We start from the raw sequence: 25,455 nt of genomic DNA, 5'->3' as shown, positions 1-25,455 counted from the left end.
AAAATTTTAATATGTCAGACTACAATGTGTCAGGAAACTATGGATTAAATTTGAGAGACATCCGTGTGCGGAAAGATCTCCATCTGAACAGAATTAAAAGACTGCGCAGACAACTTTTCTAGAATGGGTGTTTCTTGTTAGCTGTTCATCTTCTTCACAAAACTCTATACAATTTATTAATGGCTTTATCCTCCCAATATACAATCCATATGATCACACATAACAAACAACATATCCTATTTCTATGGAAACAATAAAAGAAATAAATATAACTCACCTTATTAAGTCTACAAGATGTAAACAACTATGAATATCAATAGTGCGGTGAGCCCAATACTTTTAGCGTCCCCTTTTTTCTTTTCTTCCTCTTCCCCTTCTTTTTTTATTGGAAATTTAGGGTTTTGATTTTTGAATAATCATATTTTTCTGAGAGAAAATTCAGCGGCTCTTATTTATTCCATGTTTTAAGTCACGTTTTAAAGGTAACTTTATAGACTCCGATGGGTCTAAAAACACAAAGGTCCATACCTATATGAATGGGTATATTTTAACAATCTTTTCAAGCCCAAAAAATGATTATAAAATACCCACATAAGTTCTAACAAACAATTCAAGTAAAAACATTAACTTTTTTTTTTGAAAATCAACAATAGCTAAACAAATTCTAGAATAAGCTAGACTTCATAATATAATAGTTATTTTCAATCAAATAATTTAATTTATGTTGTTTAAAAATTGGGGTTGTTATATATTATTTGCCCCCAAGTCTTTGATTCAGACCAGAATGGCCCCCAAGTGTTAATTAGGACACCCATTCGTGTCCATTTCATTTTTCAAATTGGCCCAAATGCCGCATCCAGGACTTGCACCCTTTTTATGTTTCTATGTTTCAGACTTAATTAGGACACCCATTCGTGTCCATTTCATTTTTCAAATTGGCCCAAATGCCGCATCCAGGACTTGCACCCTTTTTATGTTTCTATGTTTCAGACTGGCCCTTACGCCGCGTCCTGGACTTGCGCCCCTTTTATGTTTCGGATTGCCCAAATGCCACGTCCAGGACTTGCGCCCTTTTCCTGTTTCAAACCGGCCCTTATGCCACGTTCAGGACTTGCGCCCTTTTCATGTTTCGGACTGGCCCAAATGCCGCATCCAGGACTTGTGCCCTTTTCGTGTTTTGGACTGGCCCTTATGCCTTGTCCAGGACTTGTACTCTTTTCATGTTTCGGACTGGCCCTTATGCCGTATCCAGGACTTGCACCCTTTTCGTGTTCTGGACTGGCCCAAATGCCGCATCCAGGACTTGTGCCCTTTTCGTGTTTCGTACTGGTCCTTATGCCTTGTCCAGGACTTGTGCCCTTTTCATGTTTTGGACGAGCCCAAATGCCCCGCCCTTTTCATGTTTCGATCCCCTTATGATTATCAACATGAGAAGATATTCTAAGATGAAAATTTGAATTTCAAATAAATTATCACTCATAAAGGGATGAATAAAAAAAATTGAATAAAGGGATGAATATATGAACGTCAAATATTGGGTACTCACATCCGTTAAAGTCAAAATTTGAGAATCAGTTGCAGTACAGTTTCTCTGTTTTATTGTCTGAGAATTGAGAAAATTCGCGAGTAATAAAGAAGTTGTGGACATCCAGGTTACAAGTGCCTATCAACGGAAAAGGATGTAAAGCCCGCACCATCAGTATCGCCATTAAGAGTATGAGAAACAATCAAACCATGAAAAGACCTTGGACCAGGACTTAAACCAGCAGCAACCATATCATAAACACATGTAACATCACGGTTACGAGCTTTAAGCATTAACTTTTCCATAAAAGTGAATCTTAGTCCTTTCTCTTGAGTTGAAGGTGAAGATGAAGAAGAGGAAGGGTCAGTTTCTTTGGGCTATTCCTCAGAAACAACAACACTATTGTTGTTGAACCTTGAGAGTGATGTTGTGAAGAAGAGAACAGGGTGTGTATGATAAGGATTTGTGTAGGTGAATTTTAAGGGAATTGGTGCGTAGATTAAGACGTTTGACAATTTTTTTTTTTTTTTTCGTTGAAGAGGATAAATTTTTGGATAAGGAAAAAGAAGGGGTTTCACCAAGTAGGTAATTCTTCCCCTGATACGAAAGAGAACAAAACGATGCAGTGCAGAACAATAACTTTTTATTCTGGGCCCACAGACGGCGCCATTATTATGACCTAAAAAACCCTTCTCCCTTTTCTCCCCCCTTCTATCCACTCATCTGATTTTTTTTTATACTGCTGACTTATGGGCCTCATCTTTCGGACCTATAGGCCTCATAGCCTAAATAAGGCCATAACAGGTACCTACTAAGGTCCAAGTATATATGGTGAGCTACGGCACTAGCCTCTTTGCAACCGGTAAATGTTATAGCACATGTAAGTTGTATATAGGAGTATTCCAAACAAACTTAGAGCACTCAACGTGATTCAATCATATGTATACAACACTAACAAAATTAGAATAGTATGTTTGTAATTAAATGTAGAACAAAATACACCAAATGTAGAACAAAATATACGAACACCGCAATGTCCTCACAGCAATGAAAACCAACTATTCAGCTAGTCTCTTAACCAGCAAAATGTGCTGTCCTTGATACAAAGTCTGAAAAACTCTGGGAGAGGTTCTGCGAAGCTTTATCATAATTGACAAAACCCATAAACCAAAAGTCATGGTTATCAATGGTATCTATCTGGATGTACTTCTCCGGTGGATCTTCTTTCATGCTGATTGGATTTATTGAGCTGATCTTTGCCAAAGGGATCATCACCTGTCCAAACAAAATGCTAATATCAGAGATTGCAGCAGATCGTAATAGAGGAATCTTTGCAGGGAATGAATCAACCTTTAGGGTTTATCACGACTGATAGATCTTATTCCTTCCTTTCCTCTTAGCAAATACATCACCCTCTTAGTGTTTCAGTATTTATTCCTAAAATGTATGTCAATTTTAGTGCAGTGTGTGTTTCTAAAAATGATACGTCTAAAGTCTAAGTTTCTACATCCTCGCGCTACAACATCACAGTATGAAACTACAGAACTAGAATGAAACGTTCCATTGTTAATTCTTGCATAGCCCCTACCGATTTCCTAAATTAATCTGAATATGTTTTGAGTATAAATACCGCGGCACAGCAGAATTCCTATTGATCCCCGTTGTCGGGTTTTAACCTTTTTTACGTTTAACAACATTTCAGCTAGATAAATAGTTAAATTCCAATCTCAGAAAGATCAACGCCTGCCACAAAATATCACAAGTTCACAACTATGTGGCGATTTGTGTACGATTTTAATTTCATTTCTAAACTACATACCTCAAATGATAGTTACTGTAAGTAAACAGAAATTAGACTTCATTTTTACCTTGTAGTAGCTCCAAGCCACTTGACCAGATGGTGCAGTGAAGGAAAGTGGACGATCACTACAGAAAGCCACATTAATATTTGTGAGATAAAGAGTTCCAGCAACTGGGCCAGTTGCCGTGGACAGATAACAAGCAAACGTTTTCTTCAGTTTCTCATTTGGGTCATTCACAAAGGTATGCTTGTACAAAGTTTCAAAACCACCACCCGTCAATACTTTGGTCGTCAGACCCACCTTTCCATACAAAGTGTCTGGAACTGATGACCCAGTTTTAACTGCAAAAATAACCAAAAGCCCCATTGAACACCGATAAGTTGCTAAAAAATCAGAATATGCCAAATTTGCTAGGAAGTTGACTATCGAAAATTCGAATTTATGACACCATGAAATATTGCAGTATACCGCGATGTATCTAATGTAATCAGCACGAAACTTCAGAGTGTCGGTACAATATATGCCAATAATAGTCGGCAATATACCGATTATGTTTTAAAATTTCGGTATATTTTCTTTTTTTGATATATCGTGGAAATAAGTACTATTCAAAAAAAGAAAAAAAGACAACGTAAAGATTAAAAATGGAACTGTGTGAGCTTACGATTCTGCCAGATATTACGAGCAAGAGATTCAGCCTTGGTAGTCCAAGAATTGAAGATATGGATAACAGGTTCAATAGGATTATTGCTTGGTTTTTGATCAACTGGAGAATATTGAATATATGGATGATATGGAGGTTCATGATGCTCCTCAGCTTGCCATAAGGCAGCTGCCTTTTGATTATTTGGGTGTGAAGATGGTGAAGCAGGTGCACCCATGATATCTGTTCCCCATTTTTCTGTACTTTGATTTTGATCAGATGGTGCACTAGCTGGTGGTGTTGAGGACTGATTGGGTTGGGCTTCTTCAGGTTTGGTGTTCATGTTTGGAATGAAAGATATGTTTTGTCAGATTATCAGAAATGTTTGTGCTGTGAGATTTTTACTGTAAAATGGACAGGGAGACAGATATTTATAGTGACCAATTGACCACGAATCCATGATTCATGTTATTTTTTTCCTGTTGAATTTGCAATAGTGCCCTTTAAGGTCGATATTGTTTTGGGCAGTGTTAGCAGCTGATAAATCTTTAAGTAGAGGGCATTTGCGTAAAATGATATATCTTTTCTTTCTTAACGAGTAAGATAAGGATAAACGTCGGCGGTGGTCCATGTCATTAAATCTGAGTTCTATACTCTGCGCATGTCAGGAATTTTTAGACGTGTTGACTTGTTGATAACGTGTCAAGTTTCTAGAGAATATTTTAGGCATTCATCTTAGGAAAAACTCAACTACGTGTCTATGTCGGCTTGATGGCATAGATCCAATTAAAATATTTTATTATTCACCGTACTCATGGCCCAACCCAATTGAACCCGCAAAGGGCCATGGCGCATGGCAATTTACGGCGTCTGAAATGTTATCGAAATTTTGATCTCAGCTTTGTTAAGATAACTAGCCATTTGGCCCGACCTATGGCGGACTTGCTACATAGATAGCTAATGACTCAAAAGCCTAAAGTCCACTTAAATAAATAATATATATATATATATATATTGACAGCTAATGATTCATTGCATACTTTGTTTGAAGAGTTTATGTTTTTATATTTTTCTTAAGAGATTGCAAGCTCTCAAACCATGATATAGTACGTGTAATGCATACATTATTTCTGGCTGATGCATCAACAGTAGCGAAAGAGAAATCGATGTCAATTTCAAATCTAGATAAATATCATGATATAGGTGACAATGAATGTTTGTTTGTACACTATATTGCACCATTTGCAATATTGAAGTATTGAGACAAATAATAGTTATCACAACAAAAATGTAATTTCTTTAGATTTCCAAGTCAATCTGATCATTCAGGTTACCTGCTTTGGAGATTGACATTTGCTTCATCAATTCCTTGTACTTAGGACTACTTCATGAAACTGTTATACATGATATTTGAATTCTATAGTCTTCGAAGTAGATACAACTTTAAGAGCTTGTCTTTGAGGCAGTTATTTTCGAGACCGGGTTGTGCTAAGATAAGTCACATTTGCACCACACAAATATTTGCCATCTGAATATAATTGTAGTTGTGATATTATTCTCTAGTCACTTGAAAGGGTATGTTGTTATGAATACCGTCTCATTTTATCTATGTAGTGTATATGTTGTAATTTGCATTTGTGGACCTTACTACCCATTTTTCATATAAGTTAGTTACGTTGATATTTATGGTTTCATCGTCGTTCTTCATCCTTATGCACATAATTTTCATTCTTTTGAGTCAAATAAGAGGGCACGTTGACGGATGGGTTTGCGTATTACTTCATGTGGAGATGAAATTGTTCAATTCGAAGATGCCTTCTTGCTTCCTTTTTCCTCAATGCGACTTCTAAAAGCGACCCGGATGGTTCTTACAGTCCGAACTTCACATGACCTTATGTAATTTGACAACCGAGTAATATTAACCAAACACCGTGACTTATGATTTATCCCATATATATGTTGCTTGTTACTTGATGAAGCGAAATGCTTCTCGAGCTCTTTATGCAGCTCTTATTAATTATTTCTAATATGTCAACCTCATATTTTTTGTGCGGGGTATGTCTTTGGTGGTCGATAGTCGGATTCATCCTTCTTCGGTGTTATTAGGACAAAGGCGTAATGCATAATATTCAATGAACTGGTTCGAACAAATGATGATTACATCCCAACATAACAATAATAGATCAATTGTGGTTACCCGAGTTGGCACCTCAATACTATGCTCCACGAGAATTAAGATATATGGTATAGTGGAGCAGGTAAGAAGCGACCCTTGATAGAGCAACATGGTTTCTTGCATATTTTCTTTCATCATCTTTGTAGATTCCCATAGTATAGTGTCTATTTAGACTGCTGCGCAGCTAAAGTGCGGTCACACATTTCGACAAAGAAAATAATCATTAGAGAAAAAAAAAAATGGAAAGAAATAAGAAGAGACGAGAACTTTGACTACCTAAAGCTATCTGCTAAAAAATGTGATGGTATGAGTTATAAATTCTTGGCTTATGTAGTAAACATGGTTATTTGATCGACAAACATTTCGGGATCATTGATGGCTAAGATTGCTTATTTTGTTCGGACTTGCACTTCTTCAATATAGTAAATATATTTCATCGGTTTCATAATGCGGCTTTCATTGTCGCGATATGGCGAAACTCAATTTGGCTATCACTAAATTCTTTGGCATGCTATTCAATTCCCTGAATCCAAGGTTTAATGGCAAGTACTTAGATCATAATGCTAATTTGGACACTCATAAACAAAACAATGACCATATATCACTAATCAAAATTCAAGTCGTCATACCAACCCACCAATCTTTGGCCTAAAAAGTAACAACAATTCATGACATCCACTAAATCAAACAATATAACACATAGAAGCACACAAGAAAGAATAATAACAAAAATATAAAACTTTCGGAATTATAAAGAAAGTCGGAATCCTCGAGGGAAAGTACTCTTTCTCTGAGAGCCCTCTGCAAGAGCAGGTGCAAAAGGGTACAATTCGCTTTTACAATATAGGTGTGGTAAATGCACATAAATTGAAATAACGATTAACTTCTTTGGATGGGAACCGATGAGATAGGAGAATGGAGGGCGTCTATACTTGAGCACGAAATCATTTTTTATATGAATGAAGGAATGGCATTCTTGAATCGTTTCTCATAACTTTTGAGATAGGAATGAAACTATGCATTGTATGCGTGGAGTTGTCTTTCACGTGTATTTCCCAAACTGAACTAAAGCTAACTACTGAAACTAAGGCTTACTGGGTTTGTTGTTGCCAATCTGCCCAAATGTTAAACCAACGATGGTAGCTATAGGAGTCTTGTGATTGAATATTGTTATGTATACGGTGATGCTAAACTTTCTGCTCTAAGAGATTTATAACAGCGAGGGAAAGTACCAAAGAAGGTGAGTAGGTGACGGCAAGTAACATCATCGATAATTGCCTCCATTACTTTCACACAAAGATATGGGTGATTAAGAATTTGTGAGTGCACAGTTGCACACAAATATAAGCCCGTAGAAATTAAAACACATGTAAGCAAAAAATAACTAACCATCCATTCAAACAATGTGTTGTTACAACAACTTCCCGTCCCCTGGCGTAGAGGTGTCCTCTTGTTTCCCCGCTTCCAATTCTTTTCGGTTACTTTCTGGTCAACTTTTATAAGACAAAGCAAGCATACATATTTAAATCTAAACAACATACCTTGATAACTACTCTGTCAAGAATCGCAAAAGGAAACCGAACACCTTTACCACTTTGAGGCTCAACCCTTGATTTCGGCATACATGTCCCTAGTTTCACCCTTGAAATCTCTATTATCTACTTTGGGATCGATAAACCTGGATGCATGGGTGACCTCCTATCGACATCACGGGATTCAGTTCTAGGCACTTTGGTGACCTCCCATCTTGCCCGATTCAAATGGCAATTGATGGTATTCGTTCTCAAGCCAATTGTTTCAATTTTCGAGAATGATTATTACTATGAGACAGGTTCGCATTTTCAATCACATGTTTTGAAGCCGAAGAATGACTTACCTCTTCATGCGATCTCTTTGGAGTGCCACTTATTATGTTCTGGGCTTCGATTCACTCACTTCCTATCAAAACTTGTCGTCTTTCACAAATAAAAACATTCTCTTTGAGTACAACTGAAAACCAAAGCAATAATGCTTTTCAATCAGTTTAGTGTATAAATAAAATTAGCATAAGATAAAATTAAACAATATATTTCAAAAACCCCAATGATCCAAATTTGAAAATAAGATGGAAAGTGAAAATGAAATAAGGATAGAAGACCGATTCGCAAAAGATCAATTTGTAAACAAAAACAGAAAAAACACCTTCCACTCACATCATAAAAATTATTGAAAAACCATTCCAAAGATTTGACCCGATGCGGGTTTACACTCATCATCGTGTACCACGACCAAACTTTTTTATGTTTCTATAATGATTTAGTATATCGATTGTTGGTTATTAGGTAGTTTCATAAAACAAAAGCTACCATTAACCTATTTTATAATTGAGAATTTTACCAAACACGTCGAGGAGGTGTTTCTAGCAATGGAGGCTCGCTAGAAAGGCGCCCGAAGCGGGGGTGTGAACCTTATGTGCCGAGCTCCCATGCTCGGAACCACAGAATAAAGGGAAACCTCAAGAGCAGCAATTTCTCTCATTTCATCTTCAAGTTTCTTGATTTCGATTCCATCTCTTCAAAATTTAGGCTCGCTCTTCATCCAAACCATTCTCCTCAACATCAACTCTTTCATCCTCACTTCCAACGCTTTGAGAACTATTTGGGCCCTCATCCATGAGATCTATGTCCTTACCTGTTCGTTCATGAGCACATGAAACTTCGTCATTTACATCTATGTTTGAACAAATAGATGAAGAGACTTCTCTTCACTCCCTTGAATGATTTCCGATAATGGTTTTGGATGGACTTACTTTTCGATAAGAGGAATTTTTAGTCGTTCCTTTAGCAAGCTTCGCCATTGACTTTTGCAAATTTTTTGGAGTACTATGTGACGCCTTTAATTTGTTTCTTATCGTTGAGAATAAAGAGAGATTATCATGAATAATATGTTTACCTATCCTTTCTCTTGCCTTCACAATTAGGTGTAAGATTGCTTGAAGATTCACGTTAAGCCTTTGATTTGAAACACGGTACTAAAATAAAAAAGAAGGAGATAAGATTTAAGAACGGCTTAAGAATGGAGATAAAATTTAAGAATTGAGATAAGATTTAAGAAAGGTTTTTATCTACTTATCTATGGGCTACGAACAATTGAAATCGCAAAAAAAGGGCGTAAATATGGGTGTAGAATTCATTTTTTTAGGTAAAATCTGATGTGTCAATCCCAGAGAAAAAAGAGGGGCTGACGTGGGTCACTGGGAGCATTCTCAACTACTCAGTATTAATGGTCTTTGATCACACGTGGGGTATCCAATAATATCTTGGTTTCTAAATTCAATTGGAAACCAAGCACCGTCTAATTGAATACTCAAATGGAGTAGTATTTTGGGTTACTAAATTGTAGGACCAATCAAAGTTTTGTGTATTGCTTTTGTGAGAGCAACATTGAGAATGCGCACAGTACATAAATTGATTGGGAGTGAGTTGTGTACTCATGGGAGAAAGATTTGGTGCTTGTGATACTGTGCGAGGCTTTTTAATATTGTAATTTACTCTGTATTAATTAATTAAGTGAGCGGAGCGAACGATTTTGGGTTGGGTGGGGGTAGGTGGCTTAAAACGTTGGTTGGTTGGTTTTGTTTGTCCTCAACTTTTCTCTTATTTTTTTCGCCCCCAAATCATCCTTTTCCTTCACCCAACTCTCTCTCTCTCTCCCAGCACTCCGCTCACTCTCTACTGCCATACAGTATACTAGTTATTAGTAGATTTTCGGTGCGATTGTAGATCATGCAATTGCTGAACCACACAAATCTTTCCTGCCTTATTTTTTCTTGTGTATTCCCTTTTCTTTGATAGTTGTGTTGGTCGGGTTTAATTGATTTGAGTCCGGTTCCTCTATAACCGGGTACAGAGATCAATCTCTGTACCACACACACACAAGTATCGAGGCTAGGGGTGAGCAATGGGCCGGGTCGGGATAGCCCGGTCCTAAACATTTAAAGCCTTTCAATTATTAAAAAAGGGCCAATTCTATTACTAAAGTCCCCATAGGAATCGGTCGGGGACCGGTCATGAGTCTAAATTTCAAGCCCTGACCCTACCCTAAGCCCTCTTTAACAGTTTAGGCCCAGGTCGGGCCGGGCCTATATATTATATTCTTTTTACTACATCAGTTTTAAAACTCATTTATATTAAAAAAAAAAAAAATTCAAAGATTTGCAAACTCAAAGTCCCACCACTTTGAAATTTGAATAACAACCAATCTAGTAATAATTCTCGATAAGTCCAACAATTTAAAATGCATATCCACAATCTAATAAACTGAAAGACATAGAGACTCATATTTATATTTCAAAATTACGATTGAAAATGCACAAAAAGACACATTTTGGAATGAGTTTTCACCGACATAAATCCGTCATTTCTTGTATCAAATCTCACCAAAATTACATTTAACATTGAAGAACACGAGACAAATAAGAGTATGAATTGAGTTTTTACCGACGTCAACCTATTTTTTCATTTAGGCTAGTGCCCAATGCTCATTATTGTTTCTTGGCGACTAGGTTAGATGGGGAGTTGTAAGGTGTCGCGTGAGTTGTGAGATATAAACAATTAGGTTTACAAGTTTTTATGATGTAAAGACAAGTTATTAGAAATACCCATACGGTAAGTGATAAATTCTGAAAGGACGGTGTTATTTTAATTGAAAATATGTAGCAAGGAGTTTGATAGTTTTAATTGTGTATTTTATAGTGAAATTATAACTAGGGCTTGGTTAGGGTTGGTCCATGTTTGAACCTTTAGCGCCCTCGCCTTAGAAGGCATTAGAGGCGGATCGGTCCTGCCCTAAACTCTGTGAGGGCTTTAGTTGTGAAGGCTTTATAGGGCTTAGGGTCGGGTCGGTCAGGGCCGGATTAGGGTCGTTAGGGCCAAATTCCCACCCCTAATCGAGGCACACACACATCTCGAATTCGGATCAATGGAGAGATAACACGGTTACATTACAGAGATCTGTACCCGGTTGTAGGGATCTCGAGTCCAATTGATTGGAACTTAACAAATTTTTTGGACACTGTTGTTGGCTACTGCAATTACCTCCACGGTCCCACCTATTTTAAAGTCCATAACTGGTACCCACAGAAGAAACCAGAATTTTTGTGAGATAAGCAAGGAGGTAACAATAATTAAGATCACTGCATTGTGGGCCCATGCACGCACGATCGAACTATAATAAACGTTTCACAAACACAACCAAACAAAACAACACATCTGGACAGAGATGGCAAATATGATCACACACGGCTAGACGCTAACCTATTTTCGGTACTTAAACCAAAACGATTAATTTTGCTTAGCTGTTAAGGAAAAATTCGTCACTAAAAAAACAAGACTTTCTTATCTCTAACACGGGATTCAGTTTCAGTTTGCAAACACAGTGATCAACTTTTTTTCCTCTGCAAATATCTCCCTAACACTAACTAACTAGATGAGTTATCAGAATCCCCAAGACAACTATCCTCCACCAGGTAAACACTGATTTTTTTTTTCGTACATGCAATTATTTCAATATTTGTTTAAATTGTTGTTAATTGTTTTTTTGTAGGGTATTACCCACCACCACAAGATGGGTACCCGCATCCACCACCTGGGTACCCAGGACAACCACCACCTGGATATCAACATCATCATCAACATCATCATGGGAATCAAGGATACCCACCACAGCCATATCCACCACCACAAGGATATCAAGGATACTTTAATAATGATGGGTACCAACAACCACCACCTCAACATGCTTCCTACCCGGAGCATCACTACCATGAATATAATGATCAGTCTGGTTGTACCTCTTTCCTAAAAGGCTGGTATGTTTTTCTCTATCTATCTTCATATTATGTCAATATATTGCAGTGTTCTGACTACGTGTACAAAAGTGCAATAGCTGGAAAATAACAATTATCTGTGAGATTAGAAATTTACTTGAGATAGTATTAGCAAAGTTTATAGGCGGGGTATAATAAATTTCCTGGACTTGGAGTGTGCTTGTTCGTATACGTCTTTCTTTCCAAACGGGAGTCCTCCGTTTCCAGATGTTATTCTCTATTCTTCACCATGTATTGTTATATTATCTTCTGCATAGATGTTTAACTGTCATTCAAAAATTATTTATTGAGAAGCCTATATTGACTCATAAGCTTGTAAATTTGATGTAAACTCTTTCTTCCTCTTATCACGGTTGGCAAGAGATCTTTGTCAGTCTTTGGGAGACCTTTGGTGAATGGCCAAAAAATTTGGTCCATATTAATGTATTCATTGATTTGAGGGTTACAGATAGATGCAACACAAGTGAAGGCTTTCTCTGGATTTTGGCTCTTGAAAGTGTTGTTTAGAACTTTTCTTGTGTGACACACTTTTAAAGTCTGACAAATGGTGTACTTTACATTCTTATATCCATTAGACTTCATTTATTGTCATTGTTGAGAGGCATAGGTGGAGAGTACAACTTGTGGTTTTATTGTTTTATTAGAGTTTCCCTCTAGTAACATATGCTGCTGAAGTGGAGGGAGGAAGCTTTCCGTAAGATTTATATTCTTGCCATAGCAAAGTTGGTGGAGTTGAATTGAGAAGGTAAATTGAATGTGTTGGGTGGGTGGGTAAGAATTACAGTGGGTGGAGTATTAAGTGTGAGTTAGAGATTGATCTGTTTTTTCATATGGAATCGAGCATTGAAGTTGCATCTGAAGATGTAGAATTGATTTGAGAGCTTTGAGGTTTGATGAAGAATGCCTAATATGGGAATTTGGGTTTTGATTTTAAGATTTGGATTTGTTCGTAACACCGGAAGCCGATAACCAATCTGATTCTCAGCATAATAAGCTTTGTTTTTAAAGGAAACAAACGCTTTTGATTTTTGTTTCAACAAATAAACCCATGAAAAAATTGACATCGATTACCTCCATGTGAAGAAACTTCAAAAGGCCCACACAAATCAGAGTGAACCGACAGGAAAAGGGTCTCGATGTTGCTTCCCAATGATACAACTTTCACATTTATTATTAGGAACATCAATAGTTGACAACCTTGAAACCATCTCTTTCTTTGCAAGCAATTGCAAACTTCTATGATGTGAATTAGGGTTTCACACTGTTAATTGAATCCTATATTAGTTTCTATGTTATTAGGGAGTATTAGAATTAGCTATAATTGCTATTTTCGGATTATTTAGTTTAAGGGTATTTTGGAGGTTATTTTAATTCCGAATTTAGGGAGTTTTACTTGTTTTAGAAGTTGTTTTCCTTAAACTTGTAGGCCTTTTGCTAATTTAGTTTTTTGGTTGATTTGAATATTGGTTTAGTAGAGAAATTCGTTAAATTTCATTATTGCGATTGCATCAAATTGGTATCAAAAGCCAAATTTCAAGACTTTTATGCATTGCATATCTTGGTTTAATATTCTTGTTATTGAAGAAGGTAGAAAATTAAATAAAAAATTGCTTTTGCAAAACTCGCTGCCTTTACCATCACCGCTCAATCAACTGGTTCTTGGAAGTTGTTCATGCAAATTTCAAACAAAGGTAAATCAACTGGTTTGTTGTTTTCTCTGAAAAAAGATTTGATAATTTTTTTAGGGTTTAAAAAAAAATGTGGTACTACTGTTCATTGACATTGTTTATGTTATTATTTTCACTCACTTCATATTGTTCACTGCATTATTGTTCATTACTACTGTTCAACCAAATTATGACTACTACTATTAGAGAACTCAATGTGAAATTCGAGGTTTTAGAGAAGAATGTGAATGTTATAACTTTCAAGATGGTTGTTATGATGAGAAATTTACTGCTTTAGATGAAAATTTTGAGAAACTACTATTAGAGAACTCAATGTAAAATTCGAGGTTTTAGAGAAGAATGTGAATGTTATAACTAATAAGATGGTTATGATGAGAAATTTACTGTTTTAGATGAAAAATTTGAGAAACTGAAAGTAGATTTGACAACTTCTCTCAATGCATATTTTGTTGAATTACGAGATTTGTTGATAAATGAGAAAAAACCTCATAGAGATAATTTGTCTCTAAATTATTGTGCAACGTCATCCATAGAATGAGCATGAGTTTAAACCTAAGGTTTGACATTCCAAAGTTTATAAATATTCTAGAATCCGAGGTTTGTTTTGAGTTGATTGCCACAATTAAAAATGTGTTTGCTTATGTGGGAGATTGAAAGGTTGCTTTGGTTGTTACTAGGCTTCGAGGTTTTGCTTTGTTTTGGTGTACAAAGTTTCTCCAATGGCGTCAACTTGGGAGCGCATAAAAAAAATTTTGGTTACCATGTTTGTGCCTATTAATTATGCACAACAATTGTACGGACTAATACCTTCGAAACAAGATTCAAAGGCTGTGTAAGAGTATACTGAGTCCTTTTACCATCTATAGTCATGTTGCAACTTTCAACCTTCCAGAGAGTGAGGACATCTGCATTTGCAGTTATCTGCATGGTCTTAGGGAGACATTTGTTATGATTTAGTCCATGTGCGGATTATAATATCTTGGAGGAAGCTTACAGTTTTGCTTGAGTCGGAGAAGAAAATAGCTTACCTTTCCTCCATGTCATCTGTATAGAGCCACTTCCTAATAAGATTATTAAGTTCTACTAATGGAATTAGTAATTAGCAATATAGTTTATTTAGTAATTGTTATTATAGTAGGATTTATTTTAGTAGTTGGTTTTTAATTGGAATTCCTTGGAGCTCAAGGATTGAATTGTATAATAAAACTTTTGGTCTCACAAATTAGTGGGTTGATTTAATGAGAATATGGTAGTGATTTCGGATTAAAAGCGTGTTGATTACTAAAACCCCTTTTCCATCAAATTAGGGTTAGTTTATCAATGGTGTGGTGATTAAAGTTGCTTCTGCCGTTAATTCACAACAAAATTGGTACCTAAGCAACCTTTTGATCTTCCGACATGTTTGATAAGCAAACACATTTTTTAATGTGGCAATTTACTCAAGACACACCTCGGGTTCTAAGATAGTTGTAGACTCTGGAATGTCAACTTTAGGCTTAAACTCACGCTCATTTTGTGGAGGACGTTGCACAATAATTGGAGTCAAATTATCTCTACGAGGTTCTTTTCTATTTATCAACAAATCTTGTAATTCGGCAAAACGTGCATTGAGAGAAGTTAGTCAAATCCACTGCCAGTTTCTCAAACTTTTCATCTAAAGCAGTAAATTTCTCGTCATAACCCAAAATCTTGTTAGTTATGTCATTTACATTCTTCTCTAAAACCTCGAATTTCATGTTGAGTTCTATAATAGTAGCAGCCATAGTAGTAATGAACAGTAATGCAGTGAACAATACGAAGTAAGTGAAAATAGTAACATGAACAATGTCGATAAACGTGCTTTAAACCCTAAAAAAATTATTAAATCTTAGAAAACAACAAACCAATTGATCTACCTCTCATAGATGCTTGAAATTTGCACTAACAATTTCCAAGAACCAGTTGATTGAGCGGTGATGGTAAAGCATGTTGTAGAAGCAATTTTTTATGTGATTTTCTACCCTCTTCAATAACAAGAATAATAAACCAAGACCTTCAAGGCATAGAGTTTATTATTCTTGAAATTTGGCTCTTGATACCAATTTAATGCAATTACAATTGCAATAATGAAATTCAACGTCTCTATTACACATTATTCAATTCAACCAAAAAACTAAATCGGCCAAAGGCCTATAAGTCTTTATATAGGAAAACAACTTCTAAAACAAATAAAATTTTCTAAATTCGGAATTAAAATAACCTTCAAAATACATTTATACTAAATAATCCGAAAATAGCAAAAAAAATGTTAATTCTAATACTCCCTAATGACATATAAACTAATATTAATGTAGATTGAAGTGGCGGAAGCAACACTTAATCAAAATCTACACTTTGTAAAACCCTAAAAGTCTCACCTTTTATTGATAATCACTCAATAATTCATAACACAACTAAAACAACTCCCTGAAACCCTAACTATAAGCTCTTATTTGTACTAACCCTAGAAAATATAAACCAATAGGAACACGATATGTGTCACAACTAACTAATGGACTCAAACCATGGGCTTGGACTCAACTAAGGGCACATGCCCATGACACTGACAACAACAACTAATGTTCTACATCAAATATAGGACTCAATTAACAATGTGAAATCCTAATTCACATTTAATTGTGACGAAGAGGGCCTACATCATATGAAAATAATGTAAAAAGTTTTGAGTTTTTATCCATCCCTCTACAATCCTCTTTGGGGTCTGCACATAATTTTTTTATGTGAGGGAGACGAAAGAGTTGGGATTCAAAAACGCTAAAAAGGCAAGGAGCATGGCTGCTCAAAGCACTAGGATCAGCAGTGTGTAAAATTCATGGTTTTGCTCGACAGGTAGCACGACACATGAGAAAATTGAGAGAGAACGGATTTCTCATTAAAGATGGATAATCACAAGGTGATCTTTGTTTTTGAGTTTTTTCGAGAGCTGAAGGTCGTCAATATCATGCGTCACCGACTCGAGTGATCTTGATGAATTCAAAGCATGTTGTGTACCTTTTACTTTTGCTTGAGAGAGCAACAATAGCAGATTGATCTAGCACTGTAGCCTCAGGCTGATTGAAGGAGGGTTACTGAGGTAAAAGTGAGAGAAAGAACAGAGGCATTGCATACAGACCAGGAATAGGAAGTGGCCAAGGAGATCAAGAGGCTCGAGTGGTGAACTAGGAAATATTCTTAATTTAGGGGGTAAACAGCCAAGTAAAATTAAGGAAACAATGTGCGACAATGAACATAGATCTCTGAGATTTTTCTCTCAAGAGGAGAGACAAGGTAGAATTTTCTATGAAATTAGGATTTCATGTCGGCATGTCCAAATACACGTAATAAAAGGACCTGTTTTTTTCTTCAAGGGAAGTTTCTTCTAAATTCCTATATGATTTTTTGTTGGTTGATATCACTTTAGATTTCAACCGATTTTCACTTGATTACAGGAGTCTTATGGTTTCAACACCATGCTTCCTTGCGAAACTTGTTATCCAGTTATTTTTTCTGTCATAAATTAAGTCATCTTAACTGGTGAGGTTGAGTCAGGTGGCTTAAACAGTGTTGAAAATTGTTGTAATGGATGATGGTAACTGCTGTGAAGGCGTGAAGCTGTTGACTGTTGGTTGGGCTTACTAGAGCTATATCATTTAGGAATAAAGCTATTTTATTGTAGGTTCAAACTTGCCCATCTTCTATCTTGTGCCAATTCAGTTATTGATGTTAACTAAAACTGAAATTCTTTTTAATTTTGAATGTTTTGATTTATTTTAGATACCTCCTCTAAAGAAGATAATACTGAACTGGAAATTTATATTGCCTTCACAGTTTGGCTGCTCTTTGTTGCTGCTGTGTGCTGGAGGAATGCTGCTTTTAGGCGGGTTCTATTAATCTGATCGAGTATATTGGACTTCCGCTATTTGCTGCTGTTAATGTCTCTATTTAGCGTGTTAAGTTTTAATACAGCCAGGTTCTGAGTGGTCCCTATGCCTTAATCGATTGTGAAACTTTGTATATGTTGCATGAAACTCGAAACAGAATTAGATATTATCTTTATTATAGGCACAAGTTATTTCCTATGTAATTTTGTGAGTTTTTCCTACCCCAATTGACTGAATTAGGCTCAACAACAAGTTTACCCATCTGAATCTGAGCCATTACATTTCAAAATTACAAGTCTGCTGTTATTCAACGCGCCACAGTTTCTGATAAATAGTCCTATCCTTCTGAAGCTTTTGCCTTTATCTAAGGTTGTGCCTAGTGTTTCTCCCCCGCAAATACTCTTATTGGGAACTTCAACCTGATTCAGAAGCTGACGTGGTGTTACTAAGTTACTATATTCCTTCCCTTTGCAGTGGATTTTTTTTTACGATAATAGTAGTGTAATGAGTTTTGTTAAAATCTGTAGTAGTGTAGTACTAAAGAAACACGTTGTCATTGATATTCGGCTGATCAGGTGGATATTTGGGGAAGATAGTTGGAAATTGGGTGATAATGGTTCTGCTTAGATCAGAGCTGTCTAAAATTGAAATAGGCTGGTGGTTATTTTCCAATTTCTTGAACTAAACGTATGCATATAGACGCATACTGTTCGCCTGGTCGGACAAACATGTTAACTAGTATAGCTGAGTTTGCAATGAAGTCGAGCACCTGTAATTGAATTCACTATACCGAATGAAGAGAAGTCAATACCAGTTGGTTTATGTAAGATTCCCCAGTTTAATTATGCATTAAAAATTAAAAATTAAAATGGGTTTTGGCCATGAGGTCCAGTTTGGGATACGGTCTCCTCCTTGGAGTACGGTCTCCTCCTTGGAGTAAGGCTGTCGACGGTACCCATTTAACCGGAACCGGAGAAAAAATCATAAAAAATTATGGTTCCGGTTCCTATTTTTAAGAACCGTTTAAAAATGGATACTAAAAAAACCGGACCATATAGAACTAAATGGTTTTTTAAACAAAAAACACCGGGCCAGAATCGGAATCGAATGTTATCGTACTTTTAATATAAAAAATATCAAAATAAATAATATAAAATCTCAAAACGTTCATTTATATATTACTAAATTTTATTTATTAGTGTAATATGTAGTTTTCATAGTATTTAATGTTATAAATAATATAAAAATAAAACTTACAACCTTAAATATATGTTTATTTAACTTATTATTGAATGACATAATTATTTATATCAATATTTAAAAAGTGACTCGTTCGTGTGTATTTTTGTGTTTTTAGTACACAATTTTTAATAAAATTAATAAAAAATGTGTGTAAATAGTGAATATCTTAACAACCGAAATGAAAAACCGGAACTAAAAATACCCGCTAGGAACCGATGGTTATGGGTATGGTTCCATAATTTTAAAAACTGCACAGGACCGAAACCGTAAAATTAAATGGTTATTGGTTCATACAGCAACACTAAGAACCGAACCATTGACACCCCTACCTTGGAGCCCAAGAAAAGTCCTTCCAGCACAAAGTCTCTTTATCACTTCTATAAACTAGCCATTTGGCCCGGCCCATGGCCAGACTTGCTACATAGATAGCTAATGACTCAAAAACCTAAAGTCCACTTGAATAAATAATATATGTATATTAATAGCTAATGATTCACTGTTTATAATATATATATATATATATATATATATATATATATACTTTGTTTGATAGGTTTATGTTTTTCTAATTTTTTTTTTAAGTATTATTGTCTTAAATAACAATTCACTATCAAAATATAATGCAACAATCAAGGAATAGAACACTCAGAACATACCATATGTTTAAGCGATAACCGAATTATATTCATTGTGTACAATGGTCTCTTTATCTGCATACCATATGTTTGAAGGAATGAAATAGGCCAATTTTAGTACTAACACACTACCCGGAAACACTTAAATATATAATAATGGCTTGGGAAAAAACAAAGTAAATATAAAATAAAGCAATAGATAAGAAGACATATATACAGAAAGTCGATCCACTACATATACACACAATTACTTAAAGCAACATACTGTTGTTCTCTTTTCGAATCCTTAATGCACAATGTCCCCCTAATAACAACACTGGAACGCGTTATCCAACATATTTGCATCTTGGGAATAATATAATCAGCTACCAAACATTGACACGCTCTCAATAGAATAAAAAGTAGGCAAATAACAAAAGTAAGAACTAAAAAGAGGGCTCAAATTGAATGAAACAAATTGTTTGAATACAAAATTTATCTATTTCACTAAGGTAACCTAGCATGTTTTTGTCTTTGAAACTTTTGCTTAGGTGTTGTTTTACTATTTGTTTTGTTCTAAATCTATATCTGCAAATCAGTATTGTACCTCATATACTAAATGTTCACAGTTGCCCATATTTATAAAATAAGATACAATAAGTTAGTATTTTTTTATGGGTGGAGTATCATTACAGTTTGTAACTCAGATTAACGACAATCTCTGCAGATATATTTGCTTCCCTCCAAATGTGGGTAATGCAAATAGTTTGCATCTTTTGTTGGATAAAATTCCATCTGCTCTGTAGCTTCCAAGGTACCGATTGTGTTTTGAAGCATTGGATCGCTGTGTAGCATCGGGCTCCACCCATAAGTGTAGCCATCCATGAGTCTTTGCATGTTCAACACTTTCCAAAATAGCAACACATTCATACCCTGCTTTGTTGCAAATTTCCATGGCCTAGTCCTTTCCCTGCAACCATAAGTATTTATCTTTACTTGTTGGGTTGTGGAAGGTAGTCAAGTTCCCTGAAAAGGTGGTTTGGGCTGAGCATATCTAGAACTATTGCCCCAAGAACTGAGATCTCATCTTCATGCCTGCATCGGTAGGAAATAGCTTAAGAGAGTTTTCCTGCTGCGAATACATTTTGTTTAATGGTGCCAACAACAGCTGCTCCCAAAGTTAGTGGTCAGCTTCACTGGGAGAGCTTAAGAGCATATCTCAACATGTGGAAATCAAGTTTGAACTTGAACTGACCCGCCATCCAGTTCGAAACAGACCTTGTGAATCTGCCCTCCCAAAGAAGGCGGTGCAAGTTTTCTTCGTTTTCACCACACAGAACAAACTTAGATGCCAACAGCCAGCCTAAGACCCTTCTCTTGATCATGGAATCTATTGCGGTACATCCATGTTATTGTTTCGGGATATAGCTGATACCTTACGGTGTATGTAGTAATGTACTATGTACTTGCACCAAATGGCTATGTGCCAATTGATTTTGGGTTTCTTCATTCTGATTTGATAAAGAGATTAATTAGTGAAAGAAACTTATCGTAATGGAACCTAATAAAACAAAACAAAACATCGGGATTCAATTGATTAGAACTAAAATGAAAAAGAAAAACACCAAAACCTGTCTATTAAAATAAGTTGTAACTGGTTTGTCTCATGGTACTATGGTATGAATAAAAACGTATGCTAGTGTCCCCTAAATACCATGAGCTGCAGTAGCATCTACTGAAAAGAGCTTCCTCATTCGCAAGATACCCTCCTTAAATGAAGTCCCCTAAATACCCGACTCACTGAAATTTTGAGCTGGAAGAAGATGAACTTCTCCTTAAATGATATAAACACTTTGAAAGATCAGCAAGGTGGTCAATTTATCAGAAATAAGCAAGGGTTAGACAGACCCTGTGATATAATATGTTCCATCTTTGTTGGTTTTCGGTCATCTTTTAGATAGTGAGCTCAATGTACTGATAGAGGAGGATGCAATTGGGACTCAATATGTAAAATTATCTTAATGAATACAGGTAGGGGTCTATCTAACCCTTGCTTATTTCTTAAAAAAAGAGGTATGATGCATGATAGTTTACGACCCAGCCCAAGAAACCATGAGTCGTGATCTTGGGAGGTCTGAAAGTTTCAGACGCTAAATACACTTTTTAAAATGAAAGAGTTGGAAGAACAAAATGAAGTAAGAGTATACTGAGATCCCCACCTACAATACATGACATGAGATATCTGTTAATGGTAAAAGTTCATCAATGCCGAGAAAAAGACAATTTTCAACCAATTGAGAAGAACTCAATAATCGGTAAAGCTTATTAAGATAATTATGTTTCCAAATAACAAAGTGGTCTTTCTCACTTCGCGAGTTCACAATCTCTTTAATTCAGTCAAGAATTTACAATCTCTTTAATTCAACCCCAGAACTCATATACGTATATAAGTACAAACTGCATTATTACAAAAGAAGAATGCATACCTGGTCTCTAATCTCTTCCCCGACTTTGCGAATAAAAAGCGCCTCAGATTCAAGTATAGGGAAATCAACCTCTTCAAATCCGAACAATCGAGAAACCTTAATTAACAAACAAATAAAAATCCATCAATACATGTAATGGAGTGGATTTCATATCTTGTACCCCTACTGTGTATAAACTTAAACTATGAAGCCATGATGATATACAGGAAGAGGAATCTAGAAGTCGGGATCCCCCCGCCTCCTTGAGAATGGAATCAAAATGTTCCTATATGCTGAAGAGTATTAGCACATATGCAACTGTCTTGGTAGGATTTTTTCTTCGTCCAAGGTTGGCTCCTCAGTTGATTATCTAATTTATTCAGATTCATCATGTATAGTCTAATCAGAAAGAGTTTTCTGGATCACTCTATTCCAATTCTAGTTTATGGTGCAGAAGCTGGATAGTTGAAAAGCCAAACTCCTATCAGTTTCCTAAAATTCCACATTTTACCCTTAAAATCTTAGCTATTACTACTCGCATTTTTCCTAACGAATTTCCCTTAATATAAGCAATATTATGATACTAACTTGTGTGACTACAAACAGGTCCATGATGTTGGTCACATGGTCCAAATGGGCCAGCCCAAGGCTGCCTTGGAGACGCTGGAAAAGGTGGATTTCATGAAAACTTACTACAGATGCTGTTGACTCAAAATATTGTGTTGGATATGTATAGAGATTCAAGTACATCGCTCTGTTTCATCATATAGAGCACTCCACGCAACCCCCAGAAGCGCTAGTTGATCTAGCTTCACTGACTCAGGACATAGGTTCGTGAAGAATTGAAGGTATATGCCTCATGGCTCTCTAATACAGTTAGAAATACAGTTGCACATCTATTACATCTTCTGAGAACTGGGACCATGAAGTAAAAACTAACATTTGACCAGCGTTTGCTCTTGCTATTGTATTTGTGATCCATTCCGTTTAAAAATCTCCACTTTGCTTCTAAAGGCATATGTTGCAGTACACTGCCTTTTTTATGTTTGCTTGTCTATCCTCCCCTATATGCTTCTGAGCATGTAAAATTAAGTCCATTTATGATTTAGTGAATTTTTAGTTTTTTTTTCCCCTTCTCTGTTTACTATGACAATAACAATTACATGTATATATAGAAATATCTTCTTTCTCAGGCCAAGTAATCTGCAGACCGATCGTGTTCACTCTGTTATGACCTTTGAAGTTTCAAACTTATTTAAGATCACAACACAGTAAGAAACAGTAACAACTAACAAATTACAAATCACTTATCGTGTAGATGTCCCTGAATAATTCATAAAAAATTAATCCCTTGAGTTGGGTTGGAAAAGAAAGCACTTTTCTTGTACACGGTAGTTTTTGTCTTTAATTCTTTATCTTCTCCATTCTCTCTTCTCACCCAAGGGCAAAATAAAGTATCTGTGCCCTCTTTTGGGTTTACGTGTGTACCAGATATCAAATGAGGGTCCGGGTCTTCAACCCAATTTCATGATTTAAAACCTCTCCAATTATCTTGCCAAATTATCGCCAAAACTTCTATAACGCAACTTGATAGCACATGATTGAGTGATTAACGACGTAATGTGCACTAAATTCTTTGCAATATTCAGCATCAACATCTGCATGTGGAAGTAATTCCCATGTTGCATAACTGAGATTATGGCGCTCAACCCGTCACCTTGATATATGGTTTGAAACTCCATATTTTTCCTTTTCTTGCATCAGTTGGGAAATGGGAAGTCACATTCTTCTTACAATTAAGAAAGCTGGTTTACCTTCACTAAAAAAAAGAAAAAAAAAATGACAATGAAACAAATTATCAAAAATGCTTAACTGAACAGAGTAAAATTTACTGAAGGATCTTTTTCGGAATGACAACCCCACGGGACATTATCTTGTGGACATATCGTCACCATTTTGAAATCATTACACGTGAATTAAAGCATGAAGTTCAGAGATTAGTGAATAGTTAGGCACTAAGAGAAACAAATTTCCGTTGGCCAAGAGTCCTTCCCGATCCAACTTAAAAAATTGGGGGATTCATACTTTCGTTTTCTGTGATCGAAACTCTCACTATTCCTTGCTTGCAAGTATTGCAAATCCTCAGGTTTTCTATAAACTTGAGGTCTCTTATGGGAATAGTCTTGGAATACATGGTTAGAAGGATCAAACACTGGATATTCAGTGCTAGATACTTTGTTTACTTTCAAGTAACTGAAGCACTAAATTATGATAATAACAATTACAAATGATAATATTTTTTTTTAAACAAAAAAAGAAAAGAAAAAAGAAGCACCTATTCTTAGACCTTTGACCCAATAATTTCATTATGCAAACAATGTGGAAAAAGAAAATTTGTTACTAATTTAAAATAAATTATAGTTTCCCATGTTTTATTGGGACTCTTTCAACTTGTTCCTTTAACAAACAACTTAAAACTTTGAGGTGAAAAACAGTCGACCCACATATTTATGCTTTAACATCTATAGAGACATAGATTGAACAACTATATTGCAATGTTACTAAAGAACATTCACTATATTTATTGGCTTGAATACAAATACCAAACCTTTTTTTAAATATTGTATGATCCAAATTTTGGTCTAGTCCACATGCTTCCTACTAAATGCAAATCATCATAACTTCACACTGTAAGGTACTCCTAGTAAGTCTTACTAAATAGAAGAACAAATGTTCTTACTTGTTAGCAAGTAATTGCTTGCAAACCTAAGTTTGGGCAGTCGAGGATATCATGGTTAAATTGTTCTTAAAAGTGTGAGCAATATGATTTGATAAATAGACAGACTAAATTATAGTAGTAGAATTAATACCCCGATATTGTTAGCTCCCATAGCTTATGAACACCATAATCCACTGCCTGCACAAACTAACCAAAAAACAAAATAAACAAATTATTTAATTAATTAATCATTTCTAGTTCACACCATTATTGTCACTGATTTTTATTTAAAACAATATGGATCTAATAGATGGAGTGAAGAAATAGATCGAAGAAAAAGAGAATAGTAAAAAAGGAGATAGGTTTAAACATGAATAAAAAGGATTACGAGATGAAAGGGACTTACGGGTGCTTGCAAAACATTAGGCTATGAAGTGTGAGTGCATACTTGCAAGTTGATAGCTCCATTATAGAAGCAATCACAACTCTAGGCTCCGAGCACACAAATCCTACCTGTGCATAAACATATGGAGGCCGATGGATTATACGTGTTTAGCGATTCATCAGAAAATTCAACTTGGAACTAAATGATAAAAATATTAGAGGATTCAAAAGTCAAGCTGATTTCTACATACCTTTCTCGAGGCCGATTGGTGAGATCACAACTTGTGCCATTAGTATACTGGTGCACATGGTACCTATATGAAATATGGAGCACGATTAAATACTATTATCCAAGTTCGCTAACTTTGGTCACAATTACGTAAATCTACCTTTGAGAAGCATCTTTTGAGCGAGGATCTTTTAGAGGCTTAG

General features: G+C 35.7%; 2 protein-coding genes and 1 long non-coding RNA gene across 3 annotated transcripts; 2 read left to right on the top strand and 1 right to left on the bottom strand.

Annotated features, from left to right (window-relative positions):
- Positions 1-2,482: 2,482 nt before the first annotated feature.
- On the bottom strand, positions 2,483-4,479 carry LOC147496462 (GRAM domain family protein). The gene is made up of 3 exons (XM_086559471.1): positions 3,992-4,479; positions 3,394-3,668; positions 2,483-2,800 (listed from the first exon to the last, which is right to left on the bottom strand). The coding sequence occupies exons 1-3, from the start codon at positions 4,311-4,313 to the stop codon at positions 2,600-2,602; spliced, it is 798 nt and encodes a 265-aa protein (XP_086415597.1). The 5' UTR covers positions 4,314-4,479; the 3' UTR covers positions 2,483-2,599.
- Positions 4,480-11,401: 6,922 nt separating this feature from the next.
- LOC147496461 (proline-rich family protein) lies at positions 11,402-17,802 on the top strand. Its single transcript, XM_086559470.1, has 3 exons — positions 11,402-11,652; positions 11,730-11,994; positions 17,547-17,802. Exons 1-3 carry the CDS (start codon positions 11,613-11,615, stop codon positions 17,593-17,595), a joined length of 354 nt encoding a protein of 117 aa, XP_086415596.1. The 5' UTR covers positions 11,402-11,612; the 3' UTR covers positions 17,596-17,802.
- A 2,593-nt stretch (positions 17,803-20,395) lies between these two features.
- Positions 20,396-23,048, top strand: LOC147496460 (uncharacterized). Its single transcript, XR_015194790.1, has 2 exons — positions 20,396-22,269; positions 22,527-23,048. It is a non-coding gene; the product is annotated as an uncharacterized LOC147496460 (long non-coding RNA).
- The last annotated feature ends 2,407 nt before the right edge of the window (positions 23,049-25,455 follow it).

Source organism: Coptis chinensis, chromosome 5 (assembly GCF_015680905.1).
Source record: "Coptis chinensis isolate HL-2020 chromosome 5, ASM1568090v1, whole genome shotgun sequence".
In the NCBI taxonomy this organism is placed as follows: domain Eukaryota; kingdom Viridiplantae; phylum Streptophyta; class Magnoliopsida; order Ranunculales; family Ranunculaceae; genus Coptis; species Coptis chinensis.
Note: the sequence above shows the minus strand (reverse complement) of the source record. Positions and strands in the feature narration are given on the sequence as shown.